The 23433-nt window shown below is 39.2% G+C and overlaps 1 protein-coding gene across 3 annotated transcripts in view; it reads right to left on the reverse strand.

The window, feature by feature from the left end:
- Positions 1 to 12562: 12562 nt before the first annotated feature.
- si:dkey-72l14.3 (Glyco_hydro_56 domain-containing protein) overlaps positions 12563 to 23433 on the reverse strand; it is a 137003-nt gene continuing 126132 nt past the window's right edge. For 2 of the 3 annotated variants that reach the window (XM_057819053.1, XM_057819055.1), the window contains exons 6-7: positions 18309 to 18488; positions 12563 to 13620 (exon numbers count right to left, since the gene is read on the reverse strand). In XM_057819053.1, coding sequence (XP_057675036.1) covers positions 13282 to 13620; positions 18309 to 18488 — 519 coding nt within the window. In that variant the 3' untranslated portion in view covers positions 12563 to 13281. The remainder of the gene's footprint in view (positions 13621 to 18308; positions 18489 to 23433) is intronic. The other variant, XM_057819062.1, reaches the window with a different exon arrangement.

The following is a 23433-nucleotide window of genomic DNA, read 5'->3' on the forward strand; positions in this document are numbered from 1 at the left end:
CAAGTGTGTTCCATTTATAATAGACCCCCCCCTACCATAACATAAAAAAATTGGAACTAATATTCCCAGAGACACTAAAATTACACAACATAAAATATTGAACATAAAGAATGCTACGTTTGAAGCGTTATATAAAGTGACATTGTTAATACTTGTAATTCAGGGTTTTCAGTACATATCTTGTAGAAAATAAGTGAAATGGTCTGCCATTCTTTCAAGGACATTTTACTCGGATTTCTTGGAATAAAAAAAAGTAGTTGGATATAAGCTTAAACTTATTTTGAATATTAATTGAGTACTTAAATATTTTTATAAAAATAAAAAATCTTATTTCAAAAATAGATACTGTTCAAAACTAGAGATGTCCTTATCGATCGGGTCCAAACACGCCATTTTCAAAGCATCGGAATCGGCAAAAAAATATCGGACGTGCCTTTTTTTTTTTTTTTAATATATACAGTACATATATATATATATATTTTTTAAATTAAATCGTTTTCTGGTTGTATTTAACGTTACAGACAAAATGTCTTACACTCATCCAGAGTCTTTAGTTTTGGTTTAAAGATTGGTTCACAATAACAAACATCCTCCTTTATTTTATGCGGAGGGGGTTAAGTGTTAAGCGTGAGTTTTATTCATATTTTTTCTTAATGCATTACCAAAACGTATATGATCGGGAAAAATTAGCGGGAATGATTGGAATTGAATCGGGAGCACAAAAAAAAAAAAAGCAATCGGATCGGGAAATATCGGGATCGGCAGATACTCAAACTAAAACGATCGGTTCGGGAGCAAAAAAAACATGATCGGAACAACCCTATTCAAAACATTATTTAAAAGCACATTTTGCTTGGTTGAGATGAAGACTTTGGGGTGTTAGGGGGTAGAGAGGAGCCACAGACATGATGACTTTCTGATGTTAGGGCTTAGATAGGGGGCACACACATCCCCCAGATCGTTTTCTTAAACAGCCCTGTTTCCAGTTGAAGGTAAGGGTACACATACCACGTACGTCAATATTGACAGGTGAACAACCACACGTCAACCTCCCCAAAAAATTAGGATGAGAAGCAGATCCAAAGAGCTTCATGTTTCTTAGTCATTGTAGTCAGTGTTAAAGTTACTTTTGTGTTTAAAAAGTAATAATTCAACAGTTTCATTACAAACGTATTAGTCCAAGAGTGTTCCATTTAAAAGACCCCTACCTTAACAAAAACAAATAGGAACTAATGTTCACAAAATTACACAACATAGAATATTGAACATAAAAGAATGCTACATCTAAAGAGTTACATGTCAGTATATTTTTAAAGAGTTTAGTAAGCCCAATGAATAAGGTTAAACAGTATCCAGACCAAATGGACAGCCAGCTGAGTTCTACTAGCCATCTCCACCCCACCACTAGTGCCTGCAAACACCTACAGCGCGATAAAACATAGATCTGAAAGTTTCAATTTCAGCAAGGGGGCAAGGAGAGGTTAAAGGTAGGGGCAAAAAAGCAGGCTTCAAAGCCCAAGACAATTATGTATTTAAAAATATCTGCAATGATACTATTATCTTGTTATTTCAAAAGATTTCCTGGACATTACTTTAGTACATTACGCATTTGTTTTATGCATATATTCATTCATTTCACATCCTAAAGAAATGATTGAACAACTGATACAGTTGGTATACCTTCTCTTACAAAACAAAATCATCTTGTAATTTCATAATAAGTGCTCTTATGCAAACGTTTTCACTTGAAAAGTGCAACAAGCAACAAATACGGTACCTCGAAAAGCATACTGTACATATCTGAACAATGATGAGGGAAGGGAATATGTTGGACCATTTTTAACCTTTTTCCAAAAGCTACCACTACTTACATACACTTATCTCATACCTGAGTCAATCCAAGTTACCTAAAGAAATATTCAAAACAGTATATGTTGCTTTACCAAGTTCGATTTAAAAAAAAAAAAAAAAAAAAAAAAATTCAAATAAGAGTTAGGTAGTTACATACCGGCTATGTCAATGACCATACGTGTGCGCAGTTTGAAGATGAGTCACGTTTCTCATTGGTTCTCTCATTGGTTATTCCAAATAATTCTAAAATACATCAGCCATAAAACTATTCATTTAACTTTCTGCTAATAATGCAATTCAGTGTAATTGAGGTGGCACTGTCATGACTGAATGTCTGACTGTCATGCCTCATTGTGTGAACTTTGCTCGTTCTTCCCCCTACCTGTGTGGGGTACTCAAGTTTCCTACCACATTCCAAAAACACGCATGTTAGGAGTATTTTAACGCATCAAATTGGCCACATAAGTTTTTGGGTTATCTGGAAATTAGTCTGGTAACCCTTCCATTTTGGAAGGATCTTGTGTTCGAGGCATGCTCGTAAGGTTTCCTATTTTTACCCATTACATACTTTCCTGAAGACTTAAAAGTTGGCATTATTTTTTTTTTCTTCCTCAAAACCCCTGTTTGTTTTTATTTTTTAATAAAAGCAACTCTATGTATCTTTAATACACCATAATAAAATATATACACACCATTTAGCAGTCTAAATTTGTCTTTTGAAAACTTCAGCTGTACACTCCCTGACGTCTGGCTCGTACAGAGTACTGTTTTCTTACAGCTAACACAATTTATAAACCTGAATTACTTTTTTGCATAAGGCAAGGCAAGGCAAGGGAAATTTATTTATATAGCACAATTCAACACAAGGCAATTCAAAGTGCTTTACATCACATGAAGACCATAAAAATCACATTTAAATCAACACAACGTAAAAACCAAGACAAAAGATCGCATTTAATCACAGAATAAAAATAAATAAATAAAAATAAAACAAAAATAAAAATAAAGCAAAAACTACTACTAATAATAATCATTGAACTCAGCAATGGAGATAAGCACAAGAGGAATAGAAGGCAGGTAGATTGAAATATATAGACAGTTATGGATATGCAGCATACTTACAAAATGACCTGAAGAACCTTCACCAACATGGATTTTCTTTAAAAACTCAGTAGCTAGGTTCCTGAAGGCAGAAAAGATTCTTTTCTCCTACAAAAGCGTTTAGTTTTTTTAAATTCATACATGAATACATGAAATACGACAATAAATACAACCAAGTCACTTTCCTGCTCTGTAAAAGAATTTCAGTTCCAGTATTTGTATTGACTTTTTTTTGTATGGTGTACATTTAAAGAGAATCACCTGAACATATGTATATTATACGGTAGCAGCTTTTCTGCGTTAATGTCATATCTGAAGTCAAATTATAGCCCAAATATTTCACGCCTGATATTTTATATTGTTTTTTTTGTTTGTTTTTTGTTTTTTAATTAATTATTGAACAAATTATTAAACAGGCTTTTTAATTTTACCTCTTTATTCTTAATAATAGATTTATTATTTCTAATTAGGGGGCTGAGTGATTAGCACGTCTGCTTCACAGTTCTGAGATCAAGGGTACAATCTCAGGGGCTCCGGCCATCCTGTGTGGAGTTTGCATGTCCCCCCCCCACCACCACCACCACCACCCCCCACCCCCCACCACCCCGCCTACGTGGGTTTTCTCTGTGGACTCCGATTCCACCCCCACATTCCAAAAACATGCGTGGTAGGCTGATTGAACATTCTAAATTGTCCATAGGTATGACCTTAGAAGTGAATGGTTGTACGTCTCATTGTGGCTGTACCCCGCCTACTGCCCGTAGTAAGCTAGGATAGGCTCCAGTACATCCGCGACCCTAGTGAGGATAAGCGGCATTGAAAAGGAATGAATGCATTTTTAATCATTTAAATGATTAATTATTTGATGAACTTATTTTAAATCATTCATTTTTATTCCAAAAAAATTTAATAATTATCTTAATATTTTAAAAGATCAATTAATTTTATTTCTAATTATTTTAGATGATTATTTTAATTATTGATATTTTATTTATATTATTTTAGACGTGCTAATCACTCAGCCCCCTAATTAGAAATAATAAATCTATTATTAAGAATAAAGAGGTAAAATTAAAAAGCCTGTTTAATAATTTGTTCAATAATTAATTAAAAAACAAAAAACAAACAAAAAAAACAATATAAAATATCAGGCGTGAAATATTTGGGCTATAATTTGACTTCAGATATGACATTAACGCAGAAAAGCTGCTACCGTATAATATACATATGTTCAGGTGATTCTCTTTAAATGTACACCATACAAAAAAAAGTCAATACAAATACTGGAACTGAAATTCTTTTACAGAGCAGGAAAGTGACTTGGTTGTATTTATTGTCGTATTTCATGTATTCATGTATGAATTTTAAAAAACTAAACGCTTTTGTAGGAGAAAAGAATCTTTTCTGCCTTCAGGAACCTAGCTACTGAGTTTTTAAAGAAAATCCATGTTGGTGAAGGTTCTTCAGGTCATTTTGTAAGTATGCTGCATATCCATAACTGTCTATATATTTCAATCTACCTGCCTTCTATTCCTCTTGTGCTTATCTCCATTGCTGAGTTCAATGATTATTATTAGTAGTAGTTTTTGCTTTATTTTTATTTTTGTTTTATTTTTATTTATTTATTTTTATTCTGTGATTAAATGCGATCTTTTGTCTTGGTTTTTACGTTGTGTTGATTTAAATGTGATTTTTATGGTCTTCATGTGATGTAAAGCACTTTGAATTGCCTTGTGTTGAATTGTGCTATATAAATAAATTTCCCTTGCCTTGCCTTGCCTTATGCAAAAAAGTAATTCAGGTTTATAAATTGTGTTAGCTGTAAGAAAACAGTACTCTGTACGAGCCAGACGTCAGGGAGTGTACAGCTGAAGTTTTCAAAAGACAAATTTAGACTGCTAAATGGTGTGTATATATTTTATTATGGTGTATTAAAGATACATAGAGTTGCTTTTATTAAAAAATAAAAACAAACAGGGGTTTTGAGGAAGAAAAAAAAAATAATGCCAACTTTTAAGTCTTCAGGAAAGTATGTAATGGGTAAAAATAGGAAACCTTACGAGCATGCCTCGAACACAAGATCCTTCCAAAATGGAAGGGTTACCAGACTAATTTCCAGATAACCCAAAAACTTATGTGGCCAATTTGATGCGTTAAAATACTCCTAACATGCGTGTTTTTGGAATGTGGTAGGAAACTTGAGTACCCCACACAGGTAGGGGGAAGAACGAGCAAAGTTCACACAATGAGGCATGACAGTCAGACATTCAGTCATGACAGTGCCACCTCAATTACACTGAATTGCATTATTAGCAGAAAGTTAAATGAATAGTTTTATGGCTGATGTATTTTAGAATTATTTGGAATAACCAATGAGAGAACCAATGAGAAACGTGACTCATCTTCAAACTGCGCACACGTATGGTCATTGACATAGCCGGTATGTAACTACCTAACTCTTATTTGAATTTTTTTTTTTTTTTTTTTTTTTTTAAATCGAACTTGGTAAAGCAACATATACTGTTTTGAATATTTCTTTAGGTAACTTGGATTGACTCAGGTATGAGATAAGTGTATGTAAGTAGTGGTAGCTTTTGGAAAAAGGTTAAAAATGGTCCAACATATTCCCTTCCCTCATCATTGTTCAGATATGTACAGTATGCTTTTCGAGGTACCGTATTTGTTGCTTGTTGCACTTTTCAAGTGAAAACGTTTGCATAAGAGCACTTATTATGAAATTACAAGATGATTTTGTTTTGTAAGAGAAGGTATACCAACTGTATCAGTTGTTCAATCATTTCTTTAGGATGTGAAATGAATGAATATATGCATAAAACAAATGCGTAATGTACTAAAGTAATGTCCAGGAAATCTTTTGAAATAACAAGATAATAGTATCATTGCAGATATTTTTAAATACATAATTGTCTTGGGCTTTGAAGCCTGCTTTTTTGCCCCTACCTTTAACCTCTCCTTGCCCCCTTGCTGAAATTGAAACTTTCAGATCTATGTTTTATCGCGCTGTAGGTGTTTGCAGGCACTAGTGGTGGGGTGGAGATGGCTAGTAGAACTCAGCTGGCTGTCCATTTGGTCTGGATACTGTTTAACCTTATTCATTGGGCTTACTAAACTCTTTAAAAATATACTGACATGTAACTCTTTAGATGTAGCATTCTTTTATGTTCAATATTCTATGTTGTGTAATTTTGTGAACATTAGTTCCTATTTGTTTTTGTTAAGGTAGGGGTCTTTTAAATGGAACACTCTTGGACTAATACGTTTGTAATGAAACTGTTGAATTATTACTTTTTAAACACAAAAGTAACTTTAACACTGACTACAATGACTAAGAAACATGAAGCTCTTTGGATCTGCTTCTCATCCTAATTTTTTGGGGAGGTTGACGTGTGGTTGTTCACCTGTCAATATTGACGTACGTGGTATGTGTACCCTTACCTTCAACTGGAAACAGGGCTGTTTAAGAAAATGATCTGGGGGATGTGTGTGCCCCCTATCTAAGCCCTAACATCAGAAAGTCATCATGTCTGTGGCTCCTCTCTACCCCCTAACACCCCAAAGTCTTCATCTCAACCAAGCAAAATGTGCTTTTAAATAATGTTTTGAATAGGGTTGTTCCGATCATGTTTTTTTTGCTCCCGAACCGATCGTTTTAGTTTGAGTATCTGCCGATCCCGATATTTCCCGATCCGATTGCTTTTTTTTTTTTTGTGCTCCCGATTCAATTCCAATCATTCCCGCTAATTTTTCCCGATCATATACGTTTTGGTAATGCATTAAGAAAAAATATGAATAAAACTCACGCTTAACACTTAACCCCCTCCGCATAAAATAAAGGAGGATGTTTGTTATTGTGAACCAATCTTTAAACCAAAACTAAAGACTCTGGATGAGTGTAAGACATTTTGTCTGTAACGTTAAATACAACCAGAAAACGATTTAATTTAAAAAATATATATATATATATGTACTGTATATATTAAAAAAAAAAAAAAAGGCACGTCCGATATTTTTTTGCCGATTCCGATGCTTTGAAAATGGCGTGTTTGGACCCGATCGATAAGGACATCTCTAGTTTTGAACAGTATCTATTTTTGAAATAAGATTTTTTATTTTTATAAAAATATTTAAGTACTCAATTAATATTCAAAATAAGTTTAAGCTTATATCCAACTACTTTTTTTTATTCCAAGAAATCCGAGTAAAATGTCCTTGAAAGAATGGCAGACCATTTCACTTATTTTCTACAAGATATGTACTGAAAACCCTGAATTACAAGTATTAACAATGTCACTTTATATAACGCTTCAAACGTAGCATTCTTTATGTTCAATATTTTATGTTGTGTAATTTTAGTGTCTCTGGGAATATTAGTTCCAATTTTTTTATGTTATGGTAGGGGGGGGGTCTATTATAAATGGAACACACTTGAACTAATACATTTGTAAAGAAACTGAGATGGTCACTGTCCTACTGTTTGCTCATTGTTATAGTAAGACGGCAGTTGTTGTTCTTAAACACAAAAGTTAACTTGTAACCACCGTTGTTCATCTTACATGAAAAAGTAATGAGTTACAGTTAAAAATTACTTCTGCCCAAAAAAAGTATATGAGGTAGCAACTCATGGTGTGTATAAACGTATTCATCTCGCTTACGAAACTCTTTAAAAACATACTCACAAGGAAATAATTACATTAACATAAATGTTTAAATAGTCCAACCCCCTGAACTACAAGTATTAACAGAGTCCGTTCATATAACGCTTCAGATGCTGCATTCTTTTATATTCAACATTTTATGTCATGTAATTTTAGTTTAAAAGTGAATATTAGTTTCCATTTGTTTTTCTTATGGTAGGGGGTCTTTTAAATGGCATACTCTTAAACTAATACGTTTGTAATGAAACTGAGATGTAAACCATCCTACTGTTTGCTCATTTTAATAGTAAGAAGACAGTTGTCATTCTAAACACAAAAGTTAATATACCGAGTTTAGAGACCATGTGTTTTGTAGTCGGGAGGTAAATCCTCGAACCCCAAGAATTACAAGTATGAACATTAACATAATCTCAACATAACACTTCGGATGCAGTACTCGTTCTTATTCAACATTTTATGTTGTGCTTTTCATGTTCTACATGTTATTACCTTATACATTCTATAACATCTTTCACATCAAAGATGTTTATATTAACTGATTGAAGAATAAGAACACTATATACAGTATTTTAGAGCATTTGGTATTTATTTGGATCAAATATATTGCAGTCTGTTAAGAACACTCGAATGTAAAGTTCTGACCATTCACCAGTGCAAATCTCTGAAACTGTATGTTAGGTCTACTGCACAATAACCAGAACACTATGCTTCCATGCTATGGATGAGGGGCGGAGATTCGCGTCGAGTATTGAGACATGTTTCGAATGAGTCGGCCCTCGGAATCGCAAGGAAGGAGTTGGGGAGAAAGGACTCTTCAGCAACAAAACTGGTATGTCACCAAATCTTATTTGTTTACTTTTAAAGATATAGAGAGCATGCTAACTTTGCGAAATAGAATGAATTAAACCCGGTTGAAATACATAGTTATTTGCCTAAGTGTATATATGCATACATTATCACCAACCTATAGTTGCAGCAAAAAGCTGTCTGGGTTTGAAGTCGATGCGCTGCCTGTAGTATCTGTGGTGAAATGATCAAGCAAACTTCATACTTGAAAGACGCTGTACTTTGGAGTAAATGGAATGAAGTTACTTGGACATAAAAACTGTAGTTTCACAAATGCTTGAAAATGAACTCGAGCAAGACTTTTTAAAACTTGTTATAGAACCACAAACCTGACGGAGGAGACTTCATCCAGAAGGTAAAAGATTCGCCGCAAGTTAAGGTAGGCTTTCGAAAAATACTAACTTAGCATTGCTACAAAACTAGCCTACACACAGACCACACCCTCCGCGCTAGCTACGCTCTACTACTTAGGATTCTTCGATTGAACATGTACGTTCGTGTCCCAACATCCGTGAGAACGCATGCGCTAAACACGCCCCCACCCCCATTACGATTTTCTAGGGGGACATGTCCGTACATGTCCCAAAACCCCGGAGCACGCATTCGCTAAACACGCACCCCTCCATTTTCTAGAGGGGCATGACCGCACATGTCCCAACATCCGGACATGGACATGTATGGACATTCACCCAATTAAGACACACCCATGATCACAAACACTTGAATTAACTCCCCAAACTAGATCCATCCAAACCGGACAAAAACCCTTTAATTAACTCAATCCCAAAATAGATCAATCAAAACCACATGAAACCATTTAATTAACTCCCCAATTTAGACCCATCAAAAACCCTTTAATTAACCCCCCAATTAGATCATTCAAAACCACAATAACCCTCTAATTACAAGACATTAAGTCATACCCATGACCGCAAACCCAATAATTAACTCCCATTTTACATCAATCAAAACCACATCAAATAATGATACCAACTTAAATCAAAGGCCTGCGGTCAAGGGGGGCGGGGTCAAAGGGTTCAAAGTCGTAAATCATCCATTTCCGCGCCCGACAATGCAATATATGTTTCAAACACTAGATAGCGCCATTGTATCACGTTTCAGTGGGTGTGGTGCTCAGGTTTGCAGGGGCGCGGTTTTGAGAAATGTCAACGCCTTTTCCGAGCCCACCCCAAACGCTATAGGCTGGTTCAGGCAGAAGGGGGCGGAGATTCACAACAGGTAGTGAGACATGTTTCAAATCAGTTCCACATGGGATCGCTAGGATGTAACACCTAAAAAAAGACTCTCTCTTCAAAAAACAACAATGCTGGTAGGTTACTTTTTAACTATTATTTGTATGCTTTTAAATACATAGTACATGCTAACTATCAAAAACCGTCAGGCAACTATTTAACTATTATTTGTGTGCTCTTAAATACGTTGTACATGCTAACTATCAAAAGCCGCCAGGTCCCTATTTAACTATTATTTGGATACGCTATGCATGCTAACGATCAAAAACTCTGGAGAAAACTCACCTGAAGTTATATCAGAAAAGTTTCACCAGCGTTGAATTGTTCAAGCAGAATCCATTCTTGAAAAACGTTGTACTTTGGCGTAGAAGTGATGACTTTGTTTGGGTAACTTTTAAAAACACTGTAGATTTAAAAAATGCTTGAAATGGCGCTCACACATACTTTTACAATCTTTTAGCCCAACAAAAACTACCTGAGCTAAGGAAAACAATCAAAACGCAGGACAATGACACAACGCGCTCTGCTAAGGTAAGCTAGCCTGCAAAATGACCGTTTAGCATTGCTTCAAAACTAACCTATTCGCGACACACCCACAATGACCATGGGTTCCGGTTGGGAAACTGCCCAGACATGTCTTGGTGGGTGTGGTGCTCAGGTTTACAGGGGCGCGGTTTTGAGAAATGTCAACGCCTTTTCCGCGACCGACAATGCAATATACGTTTCAAACACAAGATGGCATTATTGTATCACGTTTCAGCGGGTGTGGTGCTCAGGTTTACAGGGGCGCGGTTTTGACAAACGTCAACACCTTTTCCGCGCCCACCCCAAACGCTATAGGCTGGTTCAGGTACATGGGGGCGGAGATTCACAACAGGTAGTGAGACATGTTTCAAATCAGTTCCACATGGGATCGCGAGGATGTAACACCTAAAAAAGACTCTCTCCAAAAAACAACAATGCTGGTAGGCTACTTTTTAACTCTTATTTGGTTGCTTTTAAATACATAGTACATGCTAACTATCAAAAACCGTCAGGCATCTATTTAACTATTATTTGTATGCTCTTAAATACGTTGTACATGCTAACTATCAAAAGCTGCCAGGTCCCTATTTAACTATTAAATGGATACACTATGCATGCTAACTATCAAAACTCTTGAGAAAACTCACCTGAAGTTATATCAGAAAAGTTTCACCAGCGTTGAATTGTTCAAGCAGAATCCATTCTTGAAAAACGTTGTACTTTGGAGTAGAAGTGGTGATTTTGTTTGGGTAACTTTTAAAAACACTGTAGATTTAGAAAATGCTTGAAATGGCGCTCACACAAACTTTTACAATCTTTTAGCCCAACAAAAACTACCTGAGCTAAGAAAACACTCAAAAAGCAGGAGAATGACACACCGCGCTCTGTTCAGGTAAGCTAGTCACAAAATGACTTGCATTGCTTCAAAACTAACCTCTTCGCGACACACCCACAATGACCATGGGTTCCGGTTGGGAAACTGCCCAGACATGTCTTGAAAACCCGTCCTACTCACCCCTGACCTAACCCACCCTAACCTTTCTTCTCCAAAACTTCAAAGCTACATTTCCACTTCAAACACTTCCAAACATTCCTAACATTCCGGATACCCCACCCGCAACCCCACCACACTTCCTCCGGAACTGCCCTAGGCTGCAAACACCCCCCCAAACACCATAACAATACTAACCATTGTCTTCTTACGAAACTTCAAAGGAATATTTTCACTTCAAACACTTTCGGACATTCCACACATTCCGTAACACTTCCTCCGGAACTAACCTCGGGGCTAAATACCTCCATAACAATAACAGGGGCGGGGCTTAAAGATCATTATCCTTTGACATGTGCATAAAGGGGCGGGGCTTAAGGGCAATAAATCATTCAAAAGGGGCGGGGCTTAGGGCCATAAATCTTATTTTGACATTTGCTGAATTCTATCTCTCTCTCTCTCTGGTGCGCCTTATAGTGCGGAAAATACGGTACTTAGGCTGAGGAACATGAGGGCAAGAATTGACGGTGACGTGCACATGGACATTGTCAATGTCACGACAAGACTCAATAAAAACGGGGAGCTTATATTGACCCAGACACGAGTCAACGAGGAACGGGTGGGTGACACAGGAGGATGCAAGTTGGAGGATACACTAGGACAGGGGTGGGCAAACCGGCCGCAGTGCGTCCTGGTCTTTGTTCCAACTGATTTAGCACAGACAGTTTAACCAATGAGGTTTCAGAGGGAAAAAGAAGCACCTGACTGCAATCAAGTAGTTGCACTTTTAAGAAACCAGATTGGTCAAAAGCTCATGATGGGTATGAACAAAAACCTGCACTAACTGTGGCCCTTTGTGAAATAGTATTCCCACTCTTGCACTAGGAGCAGGCAAAACAGGTGAAATCAATGGAAATCAATGAAATCAGGGACAAGTCACACTAGGAGGAAAAAAACACAAAACCTAACAATGTCGCATCAGAAATTGAGACTCATCTGACCAGGCAATGTTTTTCCAATCATTTTTTGTGAGCCTGTGTGAATTGTAGCTTTAGTTTCCTGTTATTTGCTGACATGACTGCATTCAAAGATCCTCATCAGCATAACTTGGTAGTAACGAGTGGTACTCGTGATTTTTTTTTCTTGGACTATTCTCTGTATTTAAATCTTTTTGATTGGTTTTATCATAACATAACAGCATACAAAAACCACAAAAAGATAAATGACATTAAAATCATTTTTTTGGCCAAGACAGAAGCAAATGTCTTCATTCCTAAATGCATTGACTTGCCTAAATGCATTGACTTGCTGCCATGGGATTGGCTGATTCTAAATGTGTGTTTTGGCCAGTTGGATAGATGTTTGGGATGTCTCGACCCGATACTCAGTATCGGATCCAGTAGCCGTCGGTTTCAGTACCATCGTTTTTTTCGGCTGCTGTAAATCAAACCAATAGGCAAGTATGTCCGCTAAGTGAGAGTACTGCTCTTTAGAAACTAATAAAAGTAACAGAGCATCATGTAATATTCTTGAGGAGGTAAAAGCAGAGCTCATTATATTCTCCCCCCAAAAATGATTTTATTTATTTTTTTGCATTACTTTAACGGCTCTAAAAAATATATTTATCGGATCGGTATTGGCATCTTGAAAAAAATCTGTTCGGAAGTTAAAAAAAAAAAAGAAATCAGCATTGGGACATCTGTAAAAGGTGTGCCTAATAAACAGTTCATCCTACTCTGGTTTTGCACAACGTTTATTTCCAATCATTGCAGAAAACAAAAATTACAAATCAACATAAGTTAAACCAAATATATTTAAGGTGTGAATTTCTTTCATTAGTGAGATGATGGTCTTTTTTTCATTTTTGTTAAGGTTACTCATATACCGGTTTACCACCGTAAGTGAAAAAGTGACGTGGTACAATACTCCTGTGCATTGGAACGTCCTGAGAAAGTTTTAAGCAGACATACATGACATGTCCACTGTATAAGTAAGTAAGTGTAAGGCACATGAGTGGAGTCCTCTGCTAAAGCTTGTTTCAATTTACAAAAAGACTAGTTGACACAAACGACAGTAAAATGGTACAAAAGTTCAAAGCCATAGGTGCTGGAGCGCTTCCATTCTGTTTATCTGTAGAGGCGAATTTTGAGATGGAATTAGTTGTAAAGGTTGCTGAAATCCCTCCTAAATCCCCAGAAAGTTGCCCATATGTCCTACTGATAGATTCTCCATCTTTGTCGGACTGCTGATCTGAGACATCCTGATTTGTAGTCTTGTACCACTGACACTGAAAGTCTTTTTTCCATATTTCAGCTGGATCAGGGACAGTTGCCTTTGCATCTGGTTCGGGCTCATCTGTAGCTTTGTTGGCTTCGCCCTGCAGGGAGAAAATGTTTAGTTGCAGGACCCAAATTTTATTCAAATTAAAATATTTGAAACACAGCGACTGACTTTAGAATGCTGAATAGTGGACTGCACTGACACCAATGTGTGCTGGGCTAGTTACTTATTTAGGATGGATAAGTATGAAATTTTAAAAAAATTATCATTATGCATCAGAGTTGTCAAATGTTGCCAAAAATATCGGCCCATAATGGCATTTGAAAATGATATTGGATAATATCGACATCGGTTTTCATTATCGGTTTTGGGCTAATATGTATATGGCAGCAATGTCATGTGCCATCCCATACCTAACAGTGAAGAAATACGTGCACCCAGACAGGATCCGGAACTGTAGCGGTAGGAGGTGAAAACCGGAAGCCAATGGGAACCGGGATGAACAGTCCAGGCTAATTGCGAATAGAGAGCTAAATGGATGAGCTAACGTCTGCAGCGAGTATTTCCATAGCAGTTCTTGCCATCTCACCACATTGTTTGTGCCTTGAACAAGCATTAATTGTAAGTTATATTCTTTCTTTGTTTTATATTCATGTGCATTGTGTAGTATATTGGAGATATTTCAATTCCTTTACATGGTTGGTAAAATGGGGTTACATTATTTCATTGCTTGCAAGCTGTACTACCAATTGCTTTTCATATTGACATGTGGTGTAGTGTTGGGAGTAACGCCGTTACAAATAACGCCGTTACGTAACAGCGTTATTTTTTCAGTAACAGGGTAATCTAACTAATTACTTTTTCCTCCGTTACAACGCCGTTACTGAAGGTCAAAAGCGGTGCGTTACTTACTCTGAATAAATTGAAGAAACTACCAGCCGTGTCGATTCGACTCTGCTCTATTGATTTGTCATCCAAGACTTGGGGTGCGTTCAGGTTCGGGAATAGCGTACGTACTTCTGACTCCAAGCTGTTTGTCCCTGCTCATTCAATTAGACAATGCTTTCCAAGGTTTGGTAACGTTTCTGTGTTTGCTACATCTGATGCTAGCCTCGTTCCCATCTGCCACTGTCAGCCAGCAATAATTCTGCTTCCATCTTGAGGACGGCAGACGCTTTGAAGGTGACGTGAATTGTCGGGAAACTAGCCTACCTGAATGCAGGCCCTCGAGAGATAAGATGGAAGCTATTGTGATTGGCTGAGGGTTAAAGCCATGTGTCGTGGTAAGCCAATCAGAGCTGGTGATTTCACAAGCAAACCAGAATAGCGCGTGCGGCAAACACACACACGCAAAACAGATGCACAGGGTCGGGATGGCGGAGCGTTCAGAAGAAAAATTGTCCTTTAAGAGGTGGAGATATAGACACTATTACCCCTTTCCCACTGGCCAAAAAACCCGTCAACCCACTAACAATCGGCTTTTGGTGGCAGTGGGAAAGGTGCAGCGACCCGCCTCAATCAACCTGCCAAGCGACCCGCGTAAAATCACCTCGGCTCTGATCGCCATGCAGTGTGAGAGCAAAACCCCGGGTCAACAGTCAACACCCTAATCTACGTGGTGACGTTGGCTAGTACGTGATGCGTCATAACAAAAACCATGTGCTCTAGCCCGGATCCACATACGGCGAACAGTCGGTGTAGCAGTGTTAGCAATAGCCATAACAGATGAAACAAAGGCTCTTCTCCTCCTTCTGTGACGTACACGACTCCTTTCAATTTCAAACCAAAATTCACGTCGCCTACGTTGCCTCAGCATAAGCAGAGTGTTGACCCTTTGCTGCATTTCGACCATTTTGAGGGCAGTAAAAAGCTTGAAAACAGAGAACAGAAACGGAAAGGAAGCTTCCATGTTGCTTTGAATTGTTTACTTCCTTGAACTGAATGAATTCGGTCGCACTTGTCGAAGCGCATCTTAGCGTGGTGACGTCACGAACCTTACGCCCGGAGGGGTGGGGAGTTAGACGGGTGAAAAAAAAAAAAAAAAGACACGGCTTTTTTTTTTTGTCAATGGGAAAGGTGCCAAATGCCAACTGCTAGTGGGTTGCATCGGCTTGGAAAAACGCGCGTTGACCCACTAGTTTCAGTGGGAAAGGGGCATATTTCAAGTTTGGCGAAATTAAAGGAAAGAACCTGCATGTAATGTGTTATTTATGTCCCGGGGCAAAGCTTTTGTCGACATCTGTGGTAAGCAATTCAAATCTGCTGAAGCACCGAACAAGTTAACTACCTGTCTGTTCTTCTCTATTCCACTGACTCGAATACTGCTCAGAAAATTTCAAATTCTTTGACATACAACAAGTTCTTTTTAAAGTAACGGAAATAGTTACTTTCCCTGGTAACTAGTTACTTTTACTATAGAGTAATTCAGTTACTAACGCAGTTACTTTTTGGAAGAAGTAGTGAGTAATGTAACTAATTACTTTTTGGAAGAAGTAGTGAGTAATGTAACTAATTACATTTTTAAAGTAACGTGCCCAACACTGGTGGTGTATAGGGTTTACAATTTGGTGGCTGAGGATTGCATCGCTGCTTTTTGCAGATGATGTGGTCCTGTTTGCATCATCAGCCTGTGACCTACAGCATTCACTGGACGGGTTTGCAGCCGAGTGTGAAGAGGCGGGGATGACGATTAGCATGTCCAAATCTGAGGCCATGGTTCTCTGCAGGAAACCGGGGGATTGCCGTCTCGGGCTAGGGAATGAGGTCCTGCCTCAAGTGAAGGAGTTCAAGTATCTTGGGGTCTTGTTCACGAGTGAGGGAACAATGGAGCGTGAGATTGGACAGAGAATCGGAGCAGCAGGAGCGGTATCACAGTTGCTGTATCGCACTGTTGCAACAAAGAAGGAGCTGAGCTGAGAGGCATAGCTGACCATCTAACGTTCGTTCTCCGTTCCTTCCTTAACCTACGGTCATGAACGATGGGTCATGACCGACAAGCTCACAGGTACAAGCGGTCTCACTTTGAGACAGGGTCAGAAACGCTGCTATTCGCGAGAGGCTCAGCGTTGAGCCGCTGCTCCTTCAGGAGTCAGTCGAAGTGGTTCGGGCATCTAGTGTAGATGCCACCTGGGCGCCTCCATACATTAAGGACAGAATAAGTGCCATATTGGCACTTTGCACTTGCACTTGAGCCAAAAAAGGGATGTTTGCACTATTTTGATTCCAACAATAAATATAGTGGTGCAATAAAGGCACCTTTTCCGTAACTTCAGTTGAAGCTGTTCTCTTATTTTTCACAGAATGTTTATTTGGAAAACCTTGAAGTTGTTACATTTATCATATTTTAAGCATTCAATGGGGTATCACAATACAACTAAGCCATAATATGTCAAGTCCAGGATCGCATATATCGGTACCGGTTTGTTATCGGTATCAGATTTTCGGAGTTGGACAATATCTGTATATCAGTTAAAAAGTCATTATCGGACAACTCTATTGTAGATACAGGCATCTGCGTTCATGTTGAATACGTTATGCTTTTATTTTTGACACGCTAACCGGAAGTGCGCACACTACGACAGTAACCGGAAGCTTTATACTTTTGGAGGGAGAGAGCAGGTGCGGTCGGGTTTCTCCCGCATGTGGTGCCCACTGTACAGTACATAGTTATAATTTTCTTATCGTTGACGATAGTGTAAATGAACAAGTTTCATGTTGAAACATCACCTTTGACAGAGGAGTGCATTTGAGAAGACTTTTATTTTGCCATTAGCGTCATTGCTGCTATACAGGGTGACCCAAAAAAAAGTTTACACTGCCATAATACAATTTAAATGCCATGTTTATTCATCTTAGAATTAGAATTTAATCACAAATTATACATTATTGTAAAGAACATGTACAGTACACTCTATTTTTCAATGTGTCCTCCCTTAAGTGTCACAACAGCCTCCAGGCGCCTGTGGAACGCTTGACAGGTCTTCTTTATGTAGGATGCTGCCATCTTTTCCCAAGATCTAACAACGGACCTCTCCAAGGCTGCCACAGAAGTTTGTGGCTTCTTACAGGCACTGTCCTCCACAGTTGCCCATATGCAATAATCCAGGGGATTGAGATCTGGACTCTGGGGTGGCCACATATCACCTTGTCAATCAACTTTTTGGTCCGCACAGATCGGCACTTCCAGACCCAGGTTTTCGTGAGGCTGTTCCAGTACCTTTCAGCTTCTTTTTAACTTTGTAGACCGCACATCTGGATATTCTCAGATTTGCTGCAATCTCAGTAGGTGTCAGACCGGCACGCAGCAATTCAGGTACAGCTAAAATTTTCTTCATTTTCAGCAGAAGCACAGGAATTGTAGAGATGAGAGATTACCAGCTGCATTGAGTGACCTTAATGAATCACTTAAGCATGACAACCTATTTAGATATGTTTCAATGGCTTTTAAACAAGCAGTCAACTGAGTGTGACTGACTTTTTTTTGGGTCACCCTGTACGAGCGTTGTACAAATTGAATATGTTTATGTTTTAATTTAGTTCTATGGTGTTTGCTGTTCAAGTGCTTTGGCGTTCTGAAGAGCAATAATTGTATGCATTATTGACGGCTGGACACAACTTACTATTTATAATGGCCATTATATTGTTGCTATGGCTGTAACTCAAAAACTACTCAGTCAATTATTTATTTATTTATTTTTTAAAATATGAGTTTTGAGACAGCGAATGATGCATTTACTTGCTGTTTTTATGTAACACATATGCAACCAATGTCACACGTTTCATTACCTTCATCACTTCAGGTGTAGGTGGAAGGTGGAGGAAGGTGGAGCTGTTTGGATTCTGACGGACACATCTGCCTTTACCCTCACAAAGTGCGGTTGAGCAGAGTCTGGTTGCTGTGGTTATGTTAATGGAGTAAGGTCCCAAGACCTTGCGGATGAATTCTGCCAGGTCCTGACATTCTCTCTGCATATGGCCAGACAAACACATTTAAATGTATATGCGTAAATAGCTTTTTTTCTTTTGTATTATTTCATTGGTGATGTTTCTTTCGCGAGCATACAATGAAAACTGCAATGATTTAGACAGCAACATTGTTTTCGACTACAGCATTACTAGTCAGGCTCTCAGTGTAATGGAGAAAACTGGATTCTCGCTGATTCAGATTGATTTAGCTGTGTTCACGTCAGTGAACACCAAACACCACTTAAGGGCGGCTCAAAGTAGAGGCAGTAATGGCACTGGGACAGGATGTTGGATTTCTCCATTTCCTCTAATCTAATCTAATCTAATCTAATCTAATCTAATCTAATCTAATCTAATCTAATCTAATCTAATCTAAGTGAATTCCTGTTCAAATTTCTTCCATATTTGAAATTTACTACAAATAATTTAGCCTTTTGCTGTTGATTTCATGTTGAAAAATGACATGAATCTCATTTAATTTCACACTTTTCCTTTTTTGTTATTGTCGCATCCTTGCATGACATACTTTTTTCATTGCGTAAAATTATGCTTTTAAAAAATATATCTACACAGTTCATGCTGTCTGTAGGTGTGTTATACTTGTTCATACCAAGTGCCAGTCAACCTTCCACTGAGCAAACCGATCTCTCCTCCAGTTAGATAGAGCGCGAGCAGTTCAAAAGAATAGAATAAAGCCTGTAAATTGAGACAGCGCCGGCAAACACGGCAGTTATATAGCAGCGGCACGGAAGTTACATAGCATCAGCATGGCGGTGCAGCACTAATTGTGCTGGTTAATAAAAACATAAAAGTCATTGTTAGCAATCTTCATTTTCCTCCTGTGCATTCAAACCATGGAAGTCTTCACCCTCAGTGTCGGATATGAAGACGCTCAGATGCACTTCGCCACGCACCTACTCAGTCTCTCCTTCGCTGTCGCCTTCACTGTCTCCCATAATGAGGCAAATTCACTCCTAGCCCGTGCTGTCCTCTTCGTAACGCAGCAGAATGGCCCCTTCAAAACCCATTGGTGATGTCGGACTGTTTCACAGTGCTTCATGCTGCCAGGCTCCCCCGGCAAACCTGTGCAAAAGCTGCTCTTTGCATGCGGCGAGTCTTGGCAAACGATCTCTCGCCACTCGTCATCAAAGCTTCCCATACAACTCGGATGGCCAATTTAATTTCTTCGAGCATTTTCCATGATGCAGGTATGCCAATTCTACTCATGCACAAAGGTGGATGCACAGCGCACAAAGTTAAACTACTGGTAATAGTGCAAACTAGCGTCTTCCTCCACATATATATTCCACGTGTCTCACTCCCACATTCCATGCTCGAGCGCCCCTGGCGGCCGTCAGAAAAATACACAAATTGGCCGCATCATTGCACACGCCGCAGGACCCAAAATGAGGGAAAAAAGTAGCGGCTTGTAGTCCGGAAATACGGTATATAAATGATAATAATAAGTAGGTCTGCAAGCAGAACTGAACGGGCCCTCGCAGTTTGGAGCGACTCGGACTGCGCGTAGCTCAGGGTGGTGGCAGATGGTCCCCCACTCATCATCTCATGAGAAACTAAGATGTGCTCGAAACTTCGAAACTCGCCTCTTTTTTTGTGTGGAACCACTTTTGTGTTGTGGGTATGGCTCACAGTGATGTGTTTGTATATCCTGAGATGAGCAATACACTTTGGTGAAAAAACAAACAAAAAAGGAGGCGCTACTGAGCTGTACAGCCACGCCCTTATTCAAAACCAAAATGAATCTTTTAATTCAATTCCAATTCAGCAAGAGACGTGGACATGTGCCTCAAACTGTAGTATGAAAAAAGGTTTTGTAGCTAAACTGACCAACCTGAAAGGAACAGTACATGTACAAGTAAAATTAGTAACATTTTTTGTATTCAACTTTGATACATGAACATGGTTCAGTAGTTGTCAGCCAAACCAATGGTAACAAATAATCCCCATCTTTTATATGGCCCATTTTGTATGAGAAAAATAAGGAAAGAAAAAACGTTGTATTCCTTATAATACTTAAAGCGGAATCTCAGAATTTTTGACATTAGGCTTGATCTTCGAGTTAGCAGTGGTTTAATTAGTCAGTTGGAAAACTCCCATCTTCCTCGAATGCAGCATCAGTCTTCGGTGTCCTAACTGAAGAACGGCAACATAGTGAAATGCGTATTTAGAAACTTTGGAAAGAGAAGAAATTGGAAAATTAGTTTCCACAAATTCCCCATGAAGAACAAGGAACAATACAAACTGAAAAGTTGGCGTTGGCCACGACATAAACACACCGGTATTAAAAAAAATCACTCCGCTCTGCAGCCTGTTATCTACAGAGCTGCTGGATTACAAATGTTGCTGTTGATACTTCAGTGTGACGCCCCTGGCCGTTTGATTGGTATTTTTTTTAAACTCTTTCAGTCCGCTGATTGTCGCCTCCGCCAGCTGGCTGCTTCCCCTCACACTGTGACGTAAGATGATCGGCACCGGACGGGCAGACGACGTCGCTGCCGCTGACTGGCCATGACGAAAAGGCACCAAGCTTCATAAACCTGCCACTGTCAACGCTCTTGGAGGTCGCATTTAACAGCATTTGTGCTGCGGCCCTCCTCGCCAGCTGTTTGCTCACCATTCACTCTCGTGTGCTTTAATCGCTAGTTTGATACACTCCCGCTTTTTCGGTGAGGTCTTTTGTGTTTATTTATTATTGGATCGTTTTTGTTCACCACCGTAAATAAGAGCACTGAAGCAGTAGGGGTAAGTCGCCATTTCTGTTCAACCCTTTTTCTTCTGTTTTGTTTAGTGTGAGGAGCTAGGTTAGTGACTGTCTTTTCTTTGTTCTTTTTCATGATCAGGGTTTAGTTAGCAGGTGGGGTTTAAGTGTAGAATGCTTTTGTTTGTTGTTTTGGCCTGGGCTTACCCAGGAGCCGCGCTTCATCCACATTTTTTATATATTGTTCATTGCGAGTTTGACTGTGTGGATAAATTTGTGCCACTTGTAAACTTGTGTGGCCCGTTTAAGTTATGCCCTTAGCGAGCTGTCCGTGGGACGTAACATAAAATTGGGGGCTCATCCGGGAGTCCGACCCGGGACCTTTCGCAGTGATCGTACCCGTGCTCTATTGGCCGTGGTGTTTTGTGTTCGCTAATCGTTTGTCATTTTTGACCTTGCAGTGTGCGAAACCTGTGCTCTTTTGGCCGTGGTATTTTTTGTTCGCTTCCCATTTGTCATATTTCACAGTATCTTCCACAGTATCATGTCCGACACATTTGACATGAGTTTGCGCGTTTTCCGTCAATCGCGAAATTGAATCGTTGCACTGAAGCCAACCTACTGTTGGTAGCAAACCTATTCGACATTCCTGTACCATTACACGCGCGGAAGAAATAAATAAAGGCCTGTTTGTCGGAGCGTCTAGTGAAAATGGGCGTGGCTTTGCCTGTTGAGGGTGACGTGAGCGCGGCTGCTGCCTGCTCACGATCCCAAGCGGGCGCGGATGACTCTGCTGCAGCCCCGCCGCCAGATCCTCCAGGCAGGGGTGGACGGGGGAGACTTACAGCTGGCCCTCCGTCTTTGTGAGGTGGAGTTCCAGATGAAAAACAGGGAGGTGGAGCTCATGCATTTGTGCATCAGGGCCTTGGAGCTGGAGCGAACCCCATCCACATCCACCCCCTTAGCCACTCAGGCACCCATGACGTAGGCCAACCCGTTTGACGCCAGTAAGTACATTGCTTTGGTTCCGACTTTTCGTCAGAGTGAGGTAGACTCGTATTTTAATGCCTTTGAGCGCATCACCTCAGCTCTCGTTTGTGGAGCATTTTGCTCCAGTGTAAGTTGGTAGGAAAGGGGCAGAAGGTGTGTTAGTGTCTCTCCATGGACGATTGTATGTGTTGAGAGAAATGTTGGGAGAAATGTTTTGTATTCATAAATGTGTCCTCAGTTGATGTGAAAATAATGTTCCTATTGCTTGTTATTATTGACATATTTTCATCACAAGATGGCAGGATGAGACTTATTTGTCTAAAGTGCTACTTTTATTACATCATTTTTTGTTTGACTTTGATTACTTTGATTTTATGGGATTGCCTGTGAAGACAGCAATGAGAGAGGATGTATCCACATGTCGGTGAAAATTAAACACACATTTTGTTGGCTGAAAGAAAACTTATTCAATTATTCCTACAAATGCAATGTTGAGCTCACCTCAACAGGTTATGGGCCCAGGAGTCATTCGAAGTTAAAGTCATTTTCCACCGTGTAGAAGGTCGCGAAGGACATCGTGCTCACGGACTGCTGATTAGCGGAAAAAGCTAACAAGCAACATGGATCCATGAGGAACAAGTAGGTTGCCTCAACTGGCATTTGACGAAGATGAAGCTAAATATGAACTCTGGGAAAATAAAATGTTGAGACATTTTCATCTAATCGGGCTAAAGAACACAGTGCTGGTAGGACCAACCCCTGAAGCCGAGAGAGAAAATGATGAAATGAAAAATGCGGATGCCTATGCTGAAAACATACAACTTATTGATGATAAAACCTCTCGTTAATAATGAGAGACACGCCAAATGATGGAAGAAAAGCTCTGAAAATATTAAAAGAATATTATGCTGGGAAGGGAAAACCCAGGATTATAAATTTGTACACCTGCTAACATCTCTTCAAAAGAGACACGAAGAAAGCATAGTGGATTACCTAATAAGAGCTGAGACCGCCATCACAGCATTGCGAAATGCAGGTGAAACAATGGGAGAGGGTCTACTTATCGCAATGGTCTTGAAGGGGCTGCCAGAAAGTTTACAAGCCATTTGCAATTCATGTGGCGCATACCGATGAGAACAGGACATTTGCAGAATTCAAAACCAAACTCTGAAGTTTTGAAGAAACGGAAAAACTAAATGCAGCAGAATCAAGCGACAGAGTGATGAGGACTCAAGC

This window comes from Corythoichthys intestinalis, chromosome 2 (assembly GCF_030265065.1).
Source record: "Corythoichthys intestinalis isolate RoL2023-P3 chromosome 2, ASM3026506v1, whole genome shotgun sequence".
NCBI lineage: Eukaryota > Metazoa > Chordata > Actinopteri > Syngnathiformes > Syngnathidae > Corythoichthys > Corythoichthys intestinalis.